Source organism: Diabrotica undecimpunctata, chromosome 4 (assembly GCF_040954645.1).
Source record: "Diabrotica undecimpunctata isolate CICGRU chromosome 4, icDiaUnde3, whole genome shotgun sequence".
Lineage (NCBI taxonomy): Eukaryota > Metazoa > Arthropoda > Insecta > Coleoptera > Chrysomelidae > Diabrotica > Diabrotica undecimpunctata.
Genome location: NC_092806.1, coordinates 156,595,221 through 156,619,308, shown reverse-complemented (window position 1 = coordinate 156,619,308; position 24,088 = coordinate 156,595,221). Strand labels below are relative to the sequence as shown.

General features: G+C 32.4%; 2 protein-coding genes across 6 annotated transcripts in view; both read right to left on the bottom strand.

Moving 5' to 3' along the window:
• Positions 1-492: 492 nt before the first annotated feature.
• On the bottom strand, positions 493-4,581 carry Ost48 (dolichyl-diphosphooligosaccharide--protein glycosyltransferase non-catalytic subunit Ost48). Its single transcript, XM_072530689.1, has 6 exons — positions 4,378-4,581; positions 4,008-4,246; positions 3,382-3,636; positions 2,868-3,002; positions 1,342-1,500; positions 493-943 (listed from the first exon to the last, which is right to left on the bottom strand). The coding sequence occupies exons 1-6, from the start codon at positions 4,499-4,501 to the stop codon at positions 554-556; spliced, it is 1,302 nt and encodes a 433-aa protein (XP_072386790.1). The 5' UTR covers positions 4,502-4,581; the 3' UTR covers positions 493-553.
• Positions 4,582-6,940: 2,359 nt separating this feature from the next.
• Positions 6,941-24,088, bottom strand: part of LOC140440275 (gamma-glutamylcyclotransferase-like) — a 42,251-nt gene continuing 25,103 nt past the window's right edge. For 2 of the 5 annotated variants that reach the window (XM_072530687.1, XM_072530684.1), the window contains exons 2-4: positions 12,753-12,873; positions 8,049-8,182; positions 6,941-7,291 (exon numbers count right to left, since the gene is read on the bottom strand). In XM_072530687.1, the coding sequence (XP_072386788.1) occupies positions 7,012-7,291; positions 8,049-8,182; positions 12,753-12,860 (522 nt within the window). In that variant the 5' untranslated portion in view covers positions 12,861-12,873 and the 3' untranslated portion in view covers positions 6,941-7,011. Of the gene's footprint in view, positions 7,292-8,048; positions 8,183-12,752; positions 12,874-20,432; positions 20,535-22,013; positions 22,358-24,088 lie in introns of those variants that run through there. The other 3 variants (XM_072530688.1, XM_072530685.1, XM_072530686.1) reach the window with 2 other exon arrangements.

The following is a 24,088-nucleotide window of genomic DNA, read 5'->3' as shown; positions in this document are numbered from 1 at the left end:
TTCACGTTTTCTTCTTTCATGGTCCTTAATTATTTTTTAGTATATCTAATTCTGATTCTTTACGCCTCTAATTTATGGTGGACTGATTTTTCAACATGCATGCTTCAATGCCAAATGTAGAGAATAGGTACAAATCGTTCTTAATTCTAATATTATATCTCTATTGGATTAGTAATTTGTTCATTTTCAAGGTGACTTGTGCTATCATTAATGGTTAAAACAGGTAAACTCATTATTTATCTCTCTGATTGTGACCAAACAATTTATCAATAGTTTGTGATGAAAAACCATTTGTTTCTATTTATTTATAGACATGAATGTCTAGGGTTCTGTAATACGAGGGTAAGTTAAAAAGTCCTCAAGCTAGTGGTGCGAAAATAAATTTTACAATTCAAATATTCAAAACATGCCTTTATTTCTCACTTCAATCTTTTTTTATAATACACTTGTCCAACGTGGTACTCATTTCTAATATATCATTAAAAAAACAACAAGAGTATCATAATATTTATTAAATAATTAAGTCTTTTACAAAACAAAATATTAAAGAGTTTCACTCACTCTTTGACTTTTTCTCATCGTCCTTTAAATGCAAGAACACAAACGAGAAAATAAAAACTCCCACCATCATAGAAAACGCACCCGTGTAGTACGGATAAGCGCTGGTGATGAACCTCTCGTACTGAGTGTGCTGCAGAGGACGGACAGACACCTGAGTAGTACTGAACAACCGAGTATATCCAACCCTATCGTAATCAACTTTGAACTGATACACGCCGTACACGTCTGGAATCTTAAATCTAGCTTCGTATTGACCGGACGGTTTTCTTTCGAGAGTAGTGCGGACGAAGGGATCGATGCGGACGAATTCAAGTTGGATGTCGTTAGCGGTGAACGGTTTCCATTGTCCTTTTTCGAGAATGTCAATTTCGATGGTGTAAACCTACAAAATAAAGAATTTAATAAGAATTCAAGAGTATCCTTATTATTTTTTAAAAAACATTTCATAATTTTTCTTTAATTAATTTATAGAAATATCCTATCATTAGAAGGTCAATATTATCACCAATACGAGATCTGTTCCAAAAGTATGCGACCTTTGTTCATAAGTTTACAGTTCTTTATTCTTCATCTGCCAATTCATGCCAGTCATGCAATAATAAGATCGGTTTATCATTAGATCAAATGTTAGTGCACAAACACATGAAAAAAAAATAGTTTTTGCATTATGAAGTACAAACAGAGTCCATACGCCATTTCTAAGTTTATAATTGAATGATTTATGTCTAAATAAAAAAAAAACTATTTTAACTGTATAAAAATTGATGTAAAAATACTTACGACATTATCCATGATAGTGTAGTCCTGAGGGGCTTCTCTTTCGCCGGCTTTGTGGTGCTTAACGGACCTCACTCTTAATTGCCCATGTTCTTTAAATACCCACTGACTTACTGCAGTTGCTACATCTTCATTACCGGATTTGGGGGATGCTTCTTGTGTCTAAAAGGTCAAATTATATATTTTGGGCTTATTTTAAGTAATGTATCAAAATGTTTTCATTGTACTTCTACGAAAACTGGTTCTGTAATGGCTTCCAGAAGAGAACTTTCCGAAGAATGGTTCAGTGATGTCACCAGCATTGAATAGTTTTTGACTTTTTATAGTTTTTAACTTATAATCCAGTCTTTATTTATTACTTAGGTTTAAAATACAGAGTAGTGAATAAGGACTTTTAGTTGTAATATAACATTCTGTGGAAACCTTTCTATTAAATTGCCATAGTGAGTGTTTAAAAAAATATTTTTGAATGTTGAAATAGTCTTTGAGTATCTTTTATAAATATCTTAATATGTTGATATTCTTACCTCACAAATTCATGAATAACAAATAATACCAATCACACAGAATGAATATTCATAACCAAAAGTCCTTATATACTATTCAAACAATTAAAAAAACCAATATTTCCAACTACTTATGGGACAAATATACACAAATTAGAAATGTTTGGAAAGAATTGGAAATGTTTGGAAAGGTTTTCTAAACCCCACCCATTGTGACATCAGGGCTTAGGTAGTCCATTTACAATGGCCTTGAGTGCCTTAAAACAAGTGGTGCATTAGGACAGGAAAGAATACTACCTCTTTTCACAGAAATTTCCAGCATTAAATTGGCATTTTAGCTTGTAGAAAAGTTCCAATTATCCAAAATATAATTTAAACTATTCACGACTTTTTACCATTACTTATATGGAAAATGCTAGGAGCCAGAATAAAAATTAGAATTAAAAAGATTTCGAATTAGAGAAGGTCGAATTAAGGAGATTTCACTGTAATACAATATTCTAGAATGAAGTCTATGAGGGAAAAAGAAAAAAGTAAGACTAAAAGATGAAATGAAGCACTAAAAGCTAGAACGGGAGAAATAGTAACAATAAAACAGAAACACTATGAAAATAAATTTAAACTGAACAGTTGACATTAAATCGAGCAAAAAGACAAAAGATCACCAACAAAAAATGAAGATGATAAAGAAATAAATATAGATAAATTGAGGGAAGCTTTAATATTAAAATTAGAAATGCAGATGGTGTTGATAATATGGACCCAGAAATGACAACAATGGAGACGTAGGAATGTCAATGTCATAGACTTAAAATACAAATAAACCTTGTTGACATTAGAAAGTGTCTACTTGATCAGTCTATTTATATACAAAAGTCTTTGATCAATGTCTTCCCCTAGATGACCTTTGATAATGTTTATCACAGTCACAGACAAAAAATCAACAACAAACAATTCTGGAACAAGCCATTAAACCCCAATAACAATATACCAGTATTATATTATTGAATTCATTGGACTTACCTGAGCTTTACTTGGAGAAGAGGTGAAAAATTCATCAGAAAAGAAAGCCAAAGAACCACAAAACACTACCCTGGCATTGTTTCTTGCCTGTAAACCAGCAATAAGAACTGCATCTCTGCCTACTGCATGAGGATACTGAAAAAAGTTCATTAGAATTATTTTAATGAGTTTTTTGCCCACAAACACCAACTGAATAAAGAAGTTTAAAGTCTTATTATTGTCCAAAATATGCTCTTAATGTTAAATTTATCCATCGAGTGATTTTAAATTCCAAATCAAAAACTGTTATAAAAACTGTTTTTTAATCTATTTCCTATTTTGTAATGAAAATATCTAAATGAAGAATCTATCTTTTATTGTGGGGTGTACACCCAAAAATATAATTTGAAAAAACAAATGTCATAAATAAGTTTTAGAACAATCTTTCCAGAGCCACAATAGACTTTATTTGTTAATAAGCTGCATGTGAAAAATTGTTTACTTTTGTATCTACTATTTGTAAAAGATCGCTTACCTCTTTGATCTGTTGGTTTGGATTAAAACTGTAAGCTGTGCTATCAGCTGTTAACAAAGGCAACACAAGAGGATTCTCAGAATCAACTAGAATTCCAGTACCCTGGTATAACAAAGGAGAAACTCCTCTTTTTGGTCCAACTATTACTGGAGCATCTATGAGATTTTCAGATGAGACAACTAGTTTGGTATGTTGACCTTCATCAGTAACATCATAGTTTAGGTGATCAATTACAAAGGCTCCATCCTCATCAACCTATAATTTATCATACATTAAAATGAACAGTAAAACTACTTGAGAATTAACAAGAAAGATAAGATAAATAATCAAGAAGAGACTAAACTGCCCTAATAAAACATTTTTAAATATGTATATGAAATGCAGGTATTAGAAGTACTAATATAACTAGATACTTTTAAAGTGACCAGAGATATATTCAAGAATAGTAATAAAGATTCAAGAACTTGGTACACTACACTCAAAGTTAAAAAATGTAGCACAAAACAAAAATGAAGAATATATGTCACTGACATTATAAGAAAGCAAAACAACAAATTGAAGATCTGGATAAAAGTTAAATTTTAAAGACAATTCATCTTATATTATAAACACTAATGTAACCATACCTCAAATCCAAACTCAGAGGCCAGTTCCCTCAAAACATCACCAGTTGTGCTACTTCCAGTTACAAGAACATTGCCCCCATCATCAACAAATTGGGTAATTGTTTCTACATTTAAATTGCCACCGAACTCTTCTACTGAAGGGGCAAATATGATTAAATTCTTGTATAAGTATTCACCATACTTTGATAAGAGTAAAGAGGAATCATCGGCAATTTTAAAAGTGAGGGTGTAGCCTCTTTCTGTAAAATGAAAGTTAGTTATTGGAAAGTAATTCAAGCATTTATAATTCTACAACATTCACTTAACAATTGAATTTTTTGGGTTTGTATATATTTTTCGTGTTCTACACCAGACCGGTCTCTATACAAACCTTGTAATGATCTGAAGAATATTGAATGGGTTTCCTTAATAACTTGATTATCGAGTAACACTAAAGTTGGCCCTTGAGCATTACATACAACTATAGCGGAAAATAATACCAAGAATAAATTCATTTTTGAAAATTAACACCTATGCACACCTAACCAACATTGAACTTCTCACCACGTCAAGAAAGTCTGTCAAGTCAAGTTACATCAAATTGATCAAATCCCAACCAATCAGCTGGTTTAAAGTGGCTACATGAGCTTTGTTCGTTTTCGTACGCGACCTAGAAGCCGCGATTGACGGGTTGGCCTCCCTGGTTTAGAATAAAAAACCTTATTGCGTAAAGTAGACTTTACACTACATGATTTTATCATATGACAATATCATGTGAGATTTGTTATGATTCCTCGTTTCCACGATGTTTTAAAAAATCGTGTTTACATTGCATGATGATAAGTTATGACTTATGATATGAGTGACAGTGAGTGAGGTTTTATTGATTTTTCTTTTTGTTTATGGTCATAGAGATATTAGACACAGTATAGGTATCAACTATTAGATTTTGAAACCATTATAATGGAAAATAAATCTTTGATTGCATTTGCTTCCCGACTTTTAATAATAATACGCCGGCAACAACTGCGTACAGCGTACAGCAGTAAGAAGAAAAAGATCAGACGCCTTTGGGCTTGCAGGTGGCTCTTACAAAGAAATCGTGGACAGGGTATATCAAATTTAGTGTTGATATTATACCAAATTAAAAATAATTAATAAAGAAACTGAACTAAAATTATGACTAAGAAGACTATAAAACACTAAACTAAGAATAAAATAAACTAAATAAATAATAATAAAAAAAAACGACACAATAGCACACATTAGATATAGGTTCAATATCAAAGCAACAAACAAAAAATAAATAAAGAATGTTGTCTCTGGGTAAGGGAATGTTACTGAATTGACATAAGAATAAGGCGCGATATTTAAATATGTTGGTGTTACCCGTATTATTACCGAAAATCATATGATTTTATCATGCGGAATAGGCACCGTCCTATTCTCCTGTGACAAGCTATGACGAGCCGCATGACAGTGCTTATGACAAAATCATATGACAAATTACACAGTGTAAACATGTAAATTTCACTTATGACCAAATCATATGACAAATCACATGATAAATCATGTAGTGTAAAGTGTGTATAAGTGTATTTGTTAATTGGCAACAGTGAGTGGTGTCTCAAAATTGCAAGAAAATAGCTCTGATGTAAACAGATCAGGGTAGGCAAGAGATATGCCATTCAAGACTGACTTGCATAGCATAGCATGCAAAGCTGTTTTATAGATAGCTCTAGCTTGAGAAATAAGTGACATACGTGTGAGACACTCTTTTGAGGTACGTGTAAAGTACCCTTTAGTATTAATAACCACAGGACATAAATATGTTCTGAGAAATAATTGCTCTCTTATGAAGTACGTGTAAGATACACTTTAGCGTTGGTAACCACAGAACATAAATTTGTTCTGAGAAATAATTGACATGTGTGTGAGGCACCCTTTTGAAGTATGTGTAAGATACCCTTTAGCGGAGGTAATCGCAGAACATAGATTTGTTTGATAAATAATTTTATTAACATGCGTGTAAAATACCCTTTAATATTGATGATCAAAGAGACATCATAATGTTCTGACATGTTTTGAAGTTGATATTCTTTATTCTTTTGATAATAAACAATCGTATATTTATTTGTGACTTGTGACTAAACTATACTAATTTTTTACGAAGAAATATCTAAATTAGTAATTTTCCAAATAAAAAAAATGAAAAATCAAGTTATTATTTAAATAATATTAATAATAAATATATTTTTTAGTAGCTTAGTTTAAAGTAGGTACTTTAGTAGCTGTTTAAGAGGTAAAATATTATTGCAGAAATCCGGAGTGCTCCAAAGAGTGGTGAGGAAAGATTAAAAGCATTTTTTATTTCCCTACCAGAGTAACTAACCAGACGTAAGACGTTTTTTCTGATGATGAATAATGTGTAAATATTGTTTAAAAGAATAAATACTCCCTCTAAATTATAAACATTTACAATAATTACTATTTAAATCGGAATAAGTCACAATTATAGGTTAAAGCACGTTTATTCACGCTTCAATTTCCACTTCGGAAATCGAAAACGATTATATTAGATTTATATTAGAGTTCACAATAGACATTTGTCGAGAATATGTTTCGACATAACATAAAAATATTAATTTATTATTAATTATTTTTTATTAATTAATTAATTTATTATTAATTAATTAAAATAGTATTTTGTGGAAAATTTCGTTCGTTATGTGGTTATCTGGAGTAAAATACATGGCGTATGGTCATTATTTATAGATTTAGAAAACCGCCTATTTCTGAGTTGTATATAAGTTGCCTAATGATTCAAGTTTTTGTTGTATGATCCAAAAAGTTTTTTCTAAAGCTTGTTATTTTCTTGTTAATTATGACACATGTTAATAACTTGAGGATTAAACACAGGAATTTTATGGATATTTGAGTTAGATTAAGACAGGTCAGTACCAACAACATAAATTTTCTTTATTTTATACAATAACTTTATAATTAAGTCTAAAATATAGTTATTCTATTTTTCTGGATCTAAGTTTGGAACATAATCGATGCCATTGGTCGAAATAGTTTTTAAAAACTTGACGTAATCTATCGGAAGACCTGTCTCTTGAGCTCCTTTGATTATTACATCCATGTAAGCTGGACTCGGTCGTCGTTCTGCTGGTAAGTTCGTCAAATCGAACCTTTCGAATTGTTTTACCACCTGATATGCTATGGCATTTACTTTTTGTCCTTCTGGGGTTTCTATTTCTACTATTATTCGTTTATAAACATTTAAATGTACGCCTTCTTGCCTAAAAATAGAAAAGAATTAAAGAAACCTTAAAAATCGAGTGAGTCTTTGGATTCTATAAAATGTGGACACCAAAAAACAGGAGTCAAAATCTTATTAATAATTGATTTTCGTAAAGCTAGTTATCTTCATTGTTGGTTTGAAAGTCTCTTCAATATCGTTCAAATTTGTTTATTATGTACAGCTTTAAATGAGTTTCCTAATGGCATTTGTATGTGATCGATCCATTTCGTCAGTATTTACTTTTATTGTCTTTCGTATACTTATAAAATCTTGGGTTTGTATCTCTAATGATTTTCCAAACTTATAATTCATCTTGCATTATCGTCAGATGTCTTGTCTTTTTCCAATTTTACATAATAATTAGATGTAGATAATGTTATGAGTTTGTAGCTTCATCTACTCTTATTAACTTTTGTTTGCCTATTTGTTTGTAAAAAATAGACTATCGAACAAAGAATGTGACAAAATCTTTCAGAATTCTGTCGATTTTTACTTACATAAGCAAATTTATCAATTTCTTAACGCAATTGTAATGGCTTTATATCTTAAGCTGCTACTTCTGCCAAACCTGATAGCTTTTACAACCTTCTATAAAGCGTCTTGAAGTATGCGACTACTTTAGACGTTAAAAAACATAATATAACCTTTATATACAATCAAAATCTTTATTTTGCTGTTAATATTTCTCTCTCTCTCTCTCTCTCTCTCTTCACTTACAATAAATCACATCAGTACACAAAATTCGTTCAGCTCACCTGTCTAAATTTACAAAATCTTCATCTTTCAATTCCCATAGAGCTCCCCAGACCTTGTGTCCTGGCGCTTGGACTATAGTTGCACCGCAACCTTTCCAAAAGGGAGAATATGCGCCCATGTCTAATTTGAAATCCTACAATATTTATAATATATGCGCTAAGGTACATATCAGAAATCAATCAAACTGTAAGAGCTTTTGTTCGTTTAAATTCCTTTCCATAAAAGTCCTAACCAACAAAATCAATAAACTAACAACTTTATCAGATAATCAAAAAGGATACAGACTAGGAAGATCCTGCATAGACGCCGTATTTGTACCAAGACAAATCACAGAAAAGGTCATCAAGTACAATAAACCAGCATATCTATGTTTTATAGACCTAACAAAGGCTTTCGATTGCATCCAAGTTGAAGACGTCTTAACCTACTGTATAAAAGAAACATACCAATCAGTATTATACAAACTATCTAAAACATCTACTTCCATAATCTTCATAGACGACCTCTACTTCGATGTGCTTCTTGTCTCGGTCTCCACTGTATTATTCGCTGTGTCCATCTGTTATCCGACATTCTAGCGATGTGCCCCGCCCAGTTCCACTTAAGGGTCATAATTCGTTCTATGGCATCTGTCACTCCTGTTCTCCGTCTTATTTCCTTGTTCGTGATCCGATCCCTACGAGAAATGTCTAACATCGATCGTTTCATGGCTCTTTGGGTAAAACAAATTTTATTTCTTACTTTCTTGGTTAGTGTTAATGTCTGTGCACCATATGTAAGTACTGGCAACACGCACTGATTAAAGACTTTTCTTTTAAGACACATAGGCAGTTCTGATTTAAGAACATAGCTTAGCTTGCCGAATGCCACCCAAGTGAGTCCTATGCGGCGGCTTAGTTCGCACGCTTGATTATCTCTTCCTATGCGTATCTCATGTCCTAAGTACTTATATGAGGTGGTTTCTTCAATATGCATGCCATTTACTGAAATCTTTTCGATTAACACAAGATTTGTCATGATTTGTGTTTTTGTGTGGTTTATTTTTAATCCTACTTGTAGGGAGGCTAGGTATATTTTCTCCAGTTGAGATACTGCATCATCGATTCTGTCAGCAAAAAGGACAATATCGTCAGCAAACCTCAAATGACTAAGCATTTCTCCATTGACATTAATTCCTTTTTCACTCAGATTTGCGTTCTTAAACATATGCTCTAATAATGCTGTAAACAATTTTGGCAGAATTGTGTCTCCCTGTCGCACTCCCCGTTGTATTTTAAATACGTTGGTCTTTTTATCTGCCAGTTTCACACTTGCTGTCCCATTTTGATAGATGTATTTTATCATGTTTATATAGCGATGATCTATACGGCACTCTGTTAAGGCTTTTAACATCTTTTGATGACTTATTGTGTCGAAAGCTTTTTCATAGTCAACAAATATCATGACTAATGGCTTGTAATATTCAACACTCTTTTCTATTAAGTTCTTAATTACTTGTAAATGATCATTCGTGCTATATCCTGCTCTAAAACCTGCTTGCTCTCTTGGCTGATAGAAATCCGACTTACTTCCTAGCCTTTTGGTAATAACTCTTGTAAATAGCTTATATACTTGTGATAACAAGCTAATGGGGTGGTAGTTTCTAAGGTCGCTGATATCTCCCTTCTTATGAAGTAAGATGATTTCCGCGTTGTTCCACTGCGTCGGTGTTATCGCTTCGCACAGACATTTATTGAACAGTTTAGCAAGTGTCAGTAAGAGCTTATTTACTCCTAGTTTTAGGCTTTCGGTCATTACCCTGTCTTCTCCTGGGGATTTATTGTTCTTCATCACCCGAAGTGCATTTTTAATTTCGTCAACAGTTATGTTCGGCATTAATTCTGAGCCTTGATTCTCTATCTTTGGTAAGGGGCGTCTTTCATCGGATTCACTTATTTCATAGAGTTGTCTGTAGAAGTCTTCCACTGTTTTCACTATTTCTTCCTTATCAGTCACAATGTCGTCTTGTTTATTTCTTAACTTATGTATGTTCTTTTTTCCTGTGGACATGTCTTAGAACTGTCAGACTTCTATTTTTCTCTATCACCCTTGTCACCTCTCTCATGTTATGTTGCCGTATGTCTTTTCGGATTTCTTTGTTTATTGTTTTACTGAGTTGACTAAATTCTGCGTAGTTTGTGTTATACCTGTCCTTTAGCCTCCTTCTTTCTTCGATCAGATTTTTAGTGTTGAGACTTATTCTCTCATGTTTTTTCTTCATTTTAGGACAGCACAACTTCTCCGCTTCTTTAAGGGCTTTTACGATATTTTCGTTTAAAACTTCGACCTGTGTTTCGTCGTTGATTTGTTGAAGGTTATGGTCAATGATGTCACGAAAGTGGTCTGTATTTTCGGGCGGGGTCCATTTCCGATTGTCTGATTTTATCATTTTTGTTCGTTCATTCTTTAAATTGAACAGAATTTTTGCTCGAATCAAGAAATAGAATATCAACAGAAAAAACCAATTGTATGGCAACATCTAAATAACCACTACGATGTAAAATCGAAATTGATGGGAAAATAATAAAGCAGGAAGCAAAGTTTAGATTTCTGGGAATAGATATAACTAGTTACGAAGATATTGAAGGATAAGTACGAGAACAAAGCTTAAAAGCAAGTAAAGCGGCGGGATCTCTTAATGACACAATCTGGAAGAACAAACACCTAAGACAAGACACAAAAAAAGAATCTATAAAGCAGCAATTAGACCTATATTAACACACACGGCGGAGACAAGACCTGACACATCTAAAACGAGACGAGTATTAGAAATGTATTAGAAACAACAGAGATGAAAATACTTCGACGAATATCAGGGAAAAGTCTGTTGGATAGGGAGAGAATCAAAAACATAAGAAGAGCATGCAATATAGAAGATATAAATGGATGGGTGACAAAACTGAAACGGGAGTGGAACGAACACATTAGTAGAATAGCAAAGGATACGATAGTACGACTAACACGAGATAAGCCACGAAATGGACGAAGAAGTATTGGCAGACTAAGAAAAAGATGGTGCAATAATTGAAACAATTTAGGAGGCTAATATTGAAGAAGAAACAGGCTTTAAAGCCTACATGCAAGAAGAAAGAAGAAGAGGAAGAAATTCCCTATGTCTTTCTAATGCGAGACAGAAAAATTAATAAACGGATTCGATGACAGGTGAAAATGGAAGAAAGAGACTATTCATGTCGAGACAAACAATAATGGAAGAAAATTATGCCATCTAGCAGCAATAACAAACAGTTACATCATAAGCACAAACTTCAAGTACAGAAGAGAACATACAGTAATATGGCTGATACTTGTTACAAAAGATGGCAATCAGATAGATCACATAAGTACAAACAAAGAATATAGACGCATAGGGTGTTTATTCCACAGCGATATCGAAATAAAAAATGGTCATAACTCGTTAAATACCCTGTATAGTAATTTCAAACCCCATATTGTAAGAACATGATTATGAGAGGAATCTAAATATGAAAAAATATACAGGGTGTCCCATTTAAAAAATTATATGTTTGCTTTCGCCGTAGTTATTTATTACCCTGTAGAATTTGGCATATTTTCCAAGTCTGGAAAATATCATTGCCTATATTTTTTCTAAATTACTTTTTTTGATATTCTGTACCATAATGGAATTACCGACCAACGTCTCACTAAAATCACTATGTATATGCGAAACATTTCACAGAACATTAAAGAGCAGGACAAGCAACTTTATTTCTTTATAAAAGAAGTTGTAATATAGTATTTTTCATATAAAACTGCGTGCACTCATTCAAGATTTACGACGTCAGAACCCCACAGCGTTGCCAAAACATCAGAATAGTTAGTAAGTGAGCAATTTTTAATATGTCAACTATTTGTTAAACTATTATATTTCAGTAAATACACTTGGTTTTAAAGAAAACATTTTAATACAAAATTATATATTCTAAATTTTAAACTTACCTCTATTTAGAGCATTAATAGTAAAAACGTCCCGCCATTATTTCTTGTTCAAAATAATATATCTTATATGAAAGCTTATCAGCTTTCTACAGGCTATTTAGTTGTTTTGGCATAGCACAATCACAATACACAACAATAATTAGTTTTTAAAGCTATTAATCTAAGTTTAATGTGTATTTATAAATAGAATTTATTAATATATAATATATTATGACCAAATTGTGTAATAAATCAAAACATAAACAAAATTCTTACTTTAAAAAAGCGGCAACACTTTAAACAATTTTGCCACACGCTGAACTGTCAAAAAATTTGAAGTATTCCCATATCAGTTGCGTACATTTGTCTAATATATTTAATTAAAATTATTATTTTGTGGAATATTAAGAGTTATTTCATAAAATTTATAATATTAATAATAACAATGTTTTTGGTTATTTAATTAATATAATTCTAAAATTCCCAATATAATGATGATTAGATTTTTCTGATTATTATACCATGTTGACGCCTATGAAAGATCGAGTAGTTCCGTATGGATTTCGTATTATTAGCTGTCTTAAGAAAATTTAAACTCTAAGGTTGACGTTCTGGAAATTTTAAATATAAGTGACGTCACTTTATATAAATTGTGACGTGCACGCATTTTTAAATGAAAAATACTATATAACAGTTTTGCGAAGAACAATATTTAAATTATTGCTTACCTTCAACACACCTTTTCCGTATCTAACAGCATTAGGATTAGACCGGTGCATCCGCCTTTCCAGCAAATTGCTTCCATATCCAAAGTAAATGCTTTTATTTGTAGCCATAATACTACCAATACTGGAAGTAAGAATCATATAAAAATATATTGAAATGTTTCCACCTTTCATCATCGTTTTCTAGGATTTTTTTGCTTAAAACACGAAATCATAACCAATTAGTTATAAATACAGAAAAGAATGTGTTTATTGATAATGGTTTATCAACAAATGCTATTGCTTTTGACAGTATTTCTTAATTGACATTTGACCTATGCATATCAATGGTTTTACATAAATTAAGAACCATCTCTAACGCTACATTATAGAACTAGTTACAGATTTATCATATCACACAAATATATTTATATTTCATAAGTTTATAATGGTATTAGATGCCAGTTTTAGTACTTTATACGTTAATACGTTATATAGGGTCTTTAAGTAAGCGCTTCTTCTCTTCAAATCTAAATAAAACAAAATTTATTAGTTCAGCCGTCAGAGATTTGACCCCTAAAAATAATACGAATAAGCTGAATTTTGCCGAGAATATCAATTTTGGGACCCTAAAAAAGATGCAAATAAGTTTACCACTTTTACTCACAAGTTTCTCCTAAAACCCCTCCTCGTAGAGGGGTAAAAACTAAAAAAAAAAGATTTACCAAGAACTTGTACGCCGTAGAAAAAAATGTTTCAAATAAAAAATGTAGCTGAGATGATTTTGAAAAAAATGTTGATTAGCACTTTTTCTGTAGAATAAACCGTTCTCACAGAATGTGTATCAAGTCGACGGTAAAAATTCGATATCTTTTGATCACACTGTCCTATCGACAAAAATCAAAATGCGTTTTAAAGATGAAGAGGGCAGCTTTCTTGTGCAAGTTTTGTATTTTGCCGCAAATGAAGTAACTTTCTATAAATCTGTTCAATAAATAAACGATGCGCGCTTTTTGCCATTTTTTACAATTCTCGTCAGATCAATAAAATTTATCACTTTAATTGACCGGTCATAGTAAAATTTCAAATTTTTAGAGACCAATCTTCAAAACCTATAACATATAATTTGAATTTTGAGGTGTTCCAACAAATATGAGGCATTTGAAATATGAAAACGCATAATTTAATTTTACGCCTTCAAGAAGATGGTTTTGAGTGTAATTTGTAGCAGAAATTAGTAGTTGTGAAAAACGTATAAGTATAGTTGAAAAAGAGCAATTTTAAATTGATCGAAATTGTTTTAGATCGTTTGTAATGTGAAAGTTTGAATTCGGCGTTTTTTAAGCATCTTTCAAATGCCTCACATTTTTGCCAAAACTCAAAACTAAAATTTTATTTTGGGTGGAATAATGGGATATATCGAAATTTTTTATTTGTTTGAAAATCTTCTCGACGCCATTATGTATGAAATATAGCATCGTTCAAATTCCCGCCTCGGCTTCGCTGGCTACTGCGCATCCGAAGTATCCAATTTTCTATGACTCTGGGGCATAAATCAGATAATGGGATATGTTGTCCTTGAAGACCGCTCTGGTTTGTGGCTTATTCGCATAGACTTGTGACTTAAAATACCACAATAAAGGGTCTAACGCACAACGCAGTCAAATGGCACGATATCGGTGGTCAATTCACGTCACTCAAATTGCTATTGTTGAATATCCAATGTACCATGAGCTTTGTGGCACATATGCCGTCCTGTTGAAACGTCATATGGTTGGCGTCCATATCATCTAATTCAGGATAAAAGAAGTTGATAATCATTGACTTATAGAGCTCACCATTGGCGGTGATGGCCTGGCGAACGTCGTTTCCAAAGACATATGGACCGATTGTGTCTTTTAGTACATGAACAGTGACTTTTTTGAGATGCATCGGACACTTTTAAATCTCATCTGAATTCGCATCGTCTGAAATTGAACAATTCAGTTTTTTGACGTATCCATTCATGAAAAAATGAGATTCTCTAGAGCACATTCAACGAACGCACGTCGTTGTCTATTGTGGTTTACCTTCAGCTACTCGGTCAGTCATTTTTACTCGGGTGCAGATTCAAGTCACGACGAAAAATTCAAGTTAGGGTCTGTAAAAAGGCGAATTCTTGTGAGCGATGTGAAATCGGCTATACTGCAACAAACTTAAGTTTGAGAATATGACTCATACTTCGACGATGCGCAGTGAATCATGTTTACTAGTGTTACCATGGAAACGACCAGTGTACTGCTTGCCAGTGTAGTAGTTTGAGAAGTACGTATCGCAGAGAGTGTTTGACGTGTTGATTTGATCATGTTGGATGTTTTATTAATTTTTTTTAGATTAGTGCTTACAATATTGGTAGTAGTAATTAGTGTATTATTAAGTCATTTAGGGTATTTATAGTGTGTTTATTTTATTTATTAATAATAGTTACTTAACAATATGGCTCCTAAAAAGATAGGAACAAATAAAACCATAATACTTTTGAATAAATACTCTTCAAATCATCTCGAACAAACTGCAGGTGGCGAAAATTCAAAGACAATGCGAAAATCCGAAGACAATAGGAGTGTCCTAATGAAAAGTTATGATTATTCGTTCAAAACGAAAACAATATTTAAAGCAGCTAATTCAATTTGATTTGAGGGTAGAACCATAATTTATACCAATGAAAGACATATAGGTATACATCAGCCATACAGCACCATATCACTGGGCAGATCAAAGTGGAAAACCGATAAATAAACCGATTTCTAAGGGCAAAAAGCTGATTATTGTTCAGGCTGGAGAAGAGACTGGATTTGTACCTAACGCTGTGTGCATTAATATACGTGTGAATTTTTAAATCAGGTGCATGTTTATAATTAAGAAGTCAATTGTTATAACAATGACAGTAATGTAAGCAATAATTACTTTTAAAGTTTCATAATAAATCAAATTCTATTTTTGAGAAAAATTTCATAAAAAGCTTATTAACGACTGTCTACCAAACTAATAACGAGTTAAAGGTCGTTCAACAAAAATATACAATGATTATTTTTATTTTAATTCGCCGAAAAATCCTCTAAAATAATTTTTACGATAATTTTAGGACATTTTTTCCATCTGTATATGTATTATATTTTGAGCTTGAATATCATGGACATCAAGGTCTTCACTTGCCTCTCTATCATCCGGAGTTAAACCCTATCGAAAAAATATGAGCTTTGATAAAAGGTAGACTGACAACTCATAATACAACATTTAATATAAATGATGTTGAAAATATAGCAAAAACTAAATTTTCAGAAGTGTTATTAGAGGAGTGGATTAATATATATGTAAACACGCGCAAAATTATAAAAACATTTAAATCGAAAAAGAACATTCGTTAGACACTACGCTGGACCACTTATGCAATTTGTTGTTAATACGGGTTTATCCGAAGAAAGCTTTTCTGAGGATGAAGATTGTGATTCAAATTCAGGAATAGAGATCTTAGAATCATGCAAGTAATCATAACTAACTAACTAACTTCTTGTTTAGACAAATAAATATATTACTTAATTAGTTAAAATAAACTACTAATTTTTTTTGTACTATTGAAACCCTTCCTTCGGGGTAATGTTAATAAATTGTAACTATTGAGGAATTTGTTATTTATTAAAGTACTCCTAATATTTTACTCATTATTTTTCGAGTGCAACTGACTATAAACTTCATAATGATTAAGAACTATGAAAATAAAAATTAACAAATTCATTGTTAACTTAATTGGATATACTTGTGAAAAAATATTTTAAATCTACCTGTTTCCGCCCGCCATTGGTAGAAATAGTCCGCTCACCTGCGTTAAACACTACGTCACATTCCCAAACTTAAATTTGTTGCACTCTACCTCGGATTCTCCTGCACACTCTTTCTTACATACAGCGACAATGTTTTCAGACAATCTGGCGTTTCGTCAACGTACGGGCAAAGATACGCTTAGGCGTCTATATTCTTTGGTACGGGTGTTGGTTAATTGTTTACTAACTATAAGATAACTATAACTTTTATAGAGGACTCAAATTTACCCACCACATTGCGAATAGTCCTCCATGGTAAAACGATCATGGATCATGGCGACCGTAAACTGACGAAGACGCGGAACACAACAACCATTTTGATAAAATAATTTTATCATTTGAATTCATTGGTATAGTTAAAAAATATTTTAGTAAAATTGATAATTATAATAATATTGTCACATATTTCGATTACTTACTTATTGTTACTGAAGATGAAGAATTACATGATAAATTATTAGAAAAAAGCAGGCTAATATATAGTTTTTAGGTCATAAATTCAGTAAAAAAGGTGTAGTACCCTCGTAAGAACATATAAAATCAATTATAAACTCAAATAAGCCTAAAAATAAAAAAGAGCCTTAATTAATTTTAGAAATGTTTAATTTTTGACGTGACAACGTCTTAAATTAGGTTGTGGCTCGGAGTCACTCATGAAAAAGTGTAACGCCCGCTCACGTCTGTTACGATGAGTCACCGAACGAGAGAGAGGCCCGCCGGACCGGCGAATGCCTTGCGTCTCTCTCCCACTCAAACATGATCGGTCCGCTAGTGCGATGCTATTTCTCCTATCATCGTCCTATCCTCAACAAAATCACTCAAATAGAAACTAGTTAAGTTTAAGTTTACATGTACAATGTTTTAGTAAACAAAATATATTTCTATAGTTCAAATTTGTGCAATTCTTATTTTCATTCAATTCCTTGTTCCTATTGTGCAATTTAATAATATTCATATCAATAAATATTCTACCGAGAAAAAGACGTTGTCACGTAAAATCTTCGCCCGTAAAACCGACTTTACAGGCAACCGATTTTTTAAGGAAATATGTATCTAATATGTCTGCAATATACAGTCCTTTAAGAGAGCTACTTCAAAGAGATACTGATTGGTTTTGGACAAATAAGCATAGAGAACTTAGAAAATTATGTATCGTTTACGGGTATTTGTATATTAAAGCGAATTCTACTTACGGATGTATAATTGGTTGGAGTTTATAATACGCTAAATATCAATCATCACCAATCAATAATGCGCATAAATATAATTTGACGCAGAAGGTCTCGATCTTGACAGTACTTTCACAATGTCAACTGATAAAATGATAATTATCATTCCAGGTTAGTATTTTCCATCGAGTTAGAACCTATTTCTTTTTATACTATGTTAATATGCTCATAGCTTCTCCATAGATTCTAACTCGATGGTATTTTCAGACATTTTACAGTGAAAATTTAATTTTGTATTTATTGTCATAAAAATATTTTAAATATGCCGAGATATACCGAGAAGAAACAAAGACTAATATTAAAATTATTAAATTATTGTCAATTAGAAAAAGAGGCTGGGACAACTTTATTACCAGTTTCTGCCGTTCTTTAACCAATAACTATGAACATGTTATTAGAACCCGTGTATACAGAATGTTTAGTGAAGGTTTGTATCAAAATATAGTTTGCCATAACCTACTGAAAAATCATTAACGTCTTTAAATTTTTTCTTGTTCATTTTAGGCTAACACTAGCGGACCAACTCGACATCGAGTTTTTTAAATGAAATTTTTATTTTGCGAGAAAAATTAAGAGATCAATACAAACAATATAAGCAAGAATATACATAACATTCATCAATAATAATGTAAGTAAAAAGTGTATTAAATATCACGAAATATTTCGTCGAAAACAATGTTTTTTGTTACAATGTTATCATTTAGCCGTTAATTTTGCATGCTGATCGCGAATCCGGTGTCAGATTTGCTCTATCTTGACGTTTTATGTGCGTTTAGGATCACTTCCGGTGTCGGATCGCAACCGGAAGTACATATTTAGATTCGTCTCGACGAGACCTTTCGATCCATATATACATTGTGGGGTCTAAAACTTAAAGTAAATTTTAACTTCCGGTCATCTCAAAACCGGAAGTGAATTTTTGTACCAAAAGTATATCTTGACAATCTCATACGTAATACTAATAATATTCCGAAAAAATATTTTAATTATCTAATATGGTTTTTGAGTAAAGTGGTGGACAAGAAAAGGGCTTAGCGTTTTAGTATATAACTAGCGGACCAACTCGACATCGAGTTTATTAAATGAAATTTTTATTTTGCGAGAAAAATTAAGAGATCAATACAAACAATATAAGCAAGAATATACATAACATTCATCAATAATAATGCAAGTTAAAAAAAAAGTGATTATGGAAGTCGACCTCAAAACCGGAATGCAATTTTTAGTTCATCAAATGTCGACATGGATATCATTTAGCAGTTAATTTTGCATGCTGATCACGAATCCGGTGTGATCACGAATCCGGTGTCAGATAAGCAAGAATATACATAACATTCATTAATAATAATGCAAGTAAAAAGTGTATTAAATATCACGAAATATTTCGTCGAAAACAATGTTTTTTGTTACAATGTTATCATTTAGCCGTTAATTTTGCATGCTGGTCGCGAATCCGGTGTCAGATTTGCTCTATCTTGACGTTTTATGCGCGTTTCGGGTCACTTTCGGTGTCCGATCGCAACCGGAAGTACATATTTAGATTCGTCTCGACGAGACCTTTCGATCCATATATACATTGTGGGGTCTAAAACTTAAAGTAAATTTTAACTTCCGGTCATCTCAAAACCGGAAGTGAATTTTTGTACCAAAAGTATATCTTGACAATCTCATACGTAATACTAATAATATTCCGAAAAAATATTTTAATTATCTAATATGGTTTTTGAGTAAAGTGGTGGACAAGAAAAGGGCTTAGCGTTTTAGTATATAAGAAGTTACCCTTCATACCAAAAATACCAAATTCAAGTTGGACTAAACACTCTTTGGTAGAATGTTTAAAAGGGAGACATATACGTGTTTCAACAATCATGATAAAACTTGAATTATTGGAGATGGTAAATCTTAGCTAATTAAGCACTTTCCTTGGAATGTATAGAATAGGAATTATGACAAACTGCCGTTCCAATATAATGCGCGATAAAAATTTATATACAGGACGAAACCTTTTATATGTAAATTAAAAATTTTACCTTTAATATTACAAAACAATTTTGAATTGTTAGTTTTTATTTTAGATTAAAAAAAAATAACCTTTTCACACTTAACCGATTACGATCCTGCAACTGTCAGATTTAACTAAAATTTCATGCAATAATTCTCGATATTCTTAAAATCCTATATGACGTCAAAATTAGTGACGCACTGAAAGAAAGGTTTGGGGCAGACTGTATACTTAAATTAATAGTATCAAAACCATCTGTATTAATTCAATTTTATTCAAATAAACATATTGAAATTTATTGTGATCCATCAAAACATGGATTAGGCTGTTGCCTAATTCAAAACAAAAGATCTGTTTCATTTCCTTCAAGAGGTAGGTATGTCATTTGCAGAATCATCTTATTCACAAATTGAAAAAGAAATGTTAAGTTTACTATTTGCTTGTAAGAAGTTTCACTATTTAGTTTATGGCAGAAATTTTATTGCTTTTAACGATCATAAACCACTAATTTATTTAATGAATAAAGATATTTCACTGATACCCTCACAAACAACTTAAAAAATGACACTAAAATTGCTAAAACTAACAAATGATATAGAATTACATTATTTACCTGGAAAATTTCAGCATATAACAGATTTATTGTCACGTAACTTTATTAAAGATAAGAATAATGATAAGATAAATATGATAATAACGTGAATAAAATCTATGACACAGTATAGATAACAACTGTTGTTGTCTATACTGTGTCTATGATCTGTAAAAGTCAACTCAAGAAGATATCTTATTAAGTAAAGTTTGTGAATATCATTAAAGGTTGGCCTAACCATTAAAAACTTACAGGTTATTTGAAAAGGTTTTATACAATGAAGAATGAAATTATAGTAGACGAAAGTATAGTTTATGTTATTGAGAGTGATTTAATTCATTGAACTATTAAATACAAATGAAATTCCTTAAAAAAAAAAAGAAAAGTGTTATGTGAAAAAGGTTTTGTAGTATGGAAACTAGTCCGGCATAAGCACCGGACTCAGACAGGGAGACCCGCTGTCCCCATTACTATTTAACCTAGCATTGGAACATGCAATGCGAAAAATCTATACCAGAGTCAAACCAGACAACTGCCAGAGCAGCAAAGATTATTCTCGCATTTGCAGATGATGTAGATGCAGTAGCACAGCAACACTGGAAGTTAAGGATATAGTATCGAACTTTGAAGAAGCAACACTAAGCGTAGGCCTGAAAATAAACGAAGAAAAAACTAAATACATGGTCGTATCAAAAAAGTAACGACAGCGAATAAGACAAAACATTACCATAAACGATCATAATTTTGAGGTGGTCAAAGAATTCAAATACCTAGGAGCAACAATTACCAGAGAAAACACAGGAGAACGGGAGGTTGAAATACGAATACTGGCGGGGAATAAATCATTCTTTGCCATTCAACATCTAATGAGGTCAAAGCTTCTCTCAAGGCGTGCCAAAATCCAAATGTACAAAACCATAATACGACCAGCAGTGACATATGGAAGTGAAACATGGACATTGAGAAAGAAAGAAATCAATAAGCTATTAGTATGGGAACGCAAAATCCTGCGAATTATATATGGTCCTTGCAGGGACAGCGTGACAAATGAATGGAGGAGCAGATACAACAATGAAATAGAGACTCTCTTCGGGAAAGGAAACATCGTAAGATACATAAAAGCCAATAGATTAAGATGGGCAGGCCACGTGGTACGGAGTGATGACAACAGACTGATTAGCAATGTGTTTTGGGAAAGACCAGATGGTAGAAGATCGACAGGGAGGCCTAGAAAAAGGTGGAAAGACGCAGTCAGGGAAGACCTGGAGAAGATGGAAGTAAGGCCATGGGAAATAATAGCACAGGATCGGAATCAATGGAAGGCAATAGTAAACGCGGCAAAAACTCACGAAGAGTTGTCAAAGCCAATGATGATGATGAGTATGGAAACTATCGTTTTACATTAAATTATATTTTTATTTTAATATACTCAAAACCGCTATTGCCCAAATATTCAGCATGCTGTTGTTTGCTAAAAAAACATTGTACCATTATCCTGTACATTGAGCATCCTAAACACTGTTTAATTCTTTAATAAACATAGAAATCTTATACATTTTGGGATTGGATGAGGATAGTTGGAAACTAATAATATTTGCCTGATACATTAACAAAAATATATTTTTATTTTATACAATAACTTTAAATTGGAGACTAATAAATAGATATATTATTCTGGATCCAAATTTGGAGCGTATTCGATGCCATTCGTAGAAACAGTTCTTAAAAAGTTCGTATAATCTATTGGCAGACCTGTCTCTTGAGATCCTTTAATTATGACATCCATATATGCTGGACTGGGTCGTCGTTCAAATGGTAAATTGGCCAAATCCACTTTTTCAAAATTATTCACCATCTGGTATGCTATGCAGTTAAGTTTCTGGCCGTCTGGAGTTTCAATTTCAACTAATATTCGTTTGTAAACATTTAAATGCACGTATTCTTGCCTAAAAATAGAAAAATAAATAAAAGGATTCTTAATTAGTAATAAAGAACACAAATCTTTAAGCAAATACGGACAATACCAGTCGTCAGAGAGTTGACCCCTAAAAATCATACGAACAAGCTGAATTTTGCCGAGAATATTAATTTTGGGACCCTAAAAAATCTTCTTCTTAGTCCTAAGCCTTTCTACCGTTAGGTGTAAGACTGGTGGGGTTAAGTTTTGCACTGTTGTCTACATGCTATCCGGTCTTGTGTTAGATTTCGTGCACTTTCCCATGTCAATCCTTTCTTCTCAACTTCTTTTCTGATTTCGTCTACCAACCTAACTCTTGGTCTTCCTCGTTTGTTTTTCCCTTGCATTCTCGTTTCAAACACTCGTTTTGTTAATCTTTCATTCGACATTCTACACACGTGCCCGAACCATCTTAGCTGCCCCTCTACTATTTTTTCGTTTATTGGTTCTAGTTTTAGGTTTTGTCTGATTGTTTCGTTTCGTATTTTGTCTGTCCTCTTTCTGTTTGCTATTTTCCTCAGGAACCTCATTCAACATTGACTCGAGATTTTTGTCTCCCAGTCAATGTCCATGACTCGCTATTATACATGATTGTAGGTCTAACTACTGATTTAACGACTGCCGTTTTTACCTTCTCCGGTATTTCTTTTTTCCCCAAAAATGTTGTTTTCATAGTGTTAAATAAGCTTCCTGTTCGTCCCATTCTTTCATTTATTTCCATGTCTTGTTTACCGTTTGATTCAATTATTGCTCCTAGGTATTTAAAATGTTCCACTTGTTCTAGTTGTTTTCCGTTTAATTGTATTGCGTGTGTCTTTCTCTTATTTGAAATTATCATTGCTTTTGTTTTCTCTGTATTTATTTTCATATTTATGTTTGACAGTTCTTCTTCTAGGATTTCAAGGTTGTTCTGTAGGTTGTTCTTCTCTGTTTTCTGCTATCAAAACCATGCCGTCTGCAAATAGAAGCTCTGATAGTTGAGTCTGTTTCATTTGCCAGTATCCTAATGTTAGTTTTCTCATTCTTCTCTTGGCTTTCTTTATTGCTTCATCCAGTACCACTGGATAAAAAATCTTATTGGCACTTTATGTAGAATGACACGTTCTCTCAGAAACAAGGCTTGAAGCGATCGGCGATTTTGAATATCAGTAGCGCTCGCGAAATCAATGTTGAATAAAATTTGTATCACCTTGACGATAAAAATTCGATATCTTTTGATCAGAGTGTCAACAAACGATCGTACGTCGCGGGAAATGCCTCCAAGAAGACGATTTTCGGATTAATTTGTAGCAGAAGTTGGTTACTTTTGAAAAACGTACTAGTGTAATTGAAAAAGAGCAGTTTTAAACGTTTTATACCGTTTGTAATGTAAAAGTTTAAATTCAGCGTTTTATAGCATATTTCATATAGCATATAGCATTCAGCATATTTTAAATGCCTATTTTAAAATTTGTTGCCAAAACTCAAAACTAAAATGTCATGCTATATTTTTTGAAGACTAGGCTCAAAAGTAATCAAAACTCCACAGTGGCCGGCCAATGAAAAAAATAAATTGTATTGATCTCACGAGAATCATGACAAATGGCAAAAATCAGTTTATTTGCAGCAAAATACAAAAATTGTATACAAAAGCTGCATTCGTTAACTTTAAAACGCATCTTGAGTTTTGTCGATAGGATACTCGGATCAAAAGATATCGAATTTTTACCGTCAAGTTGAT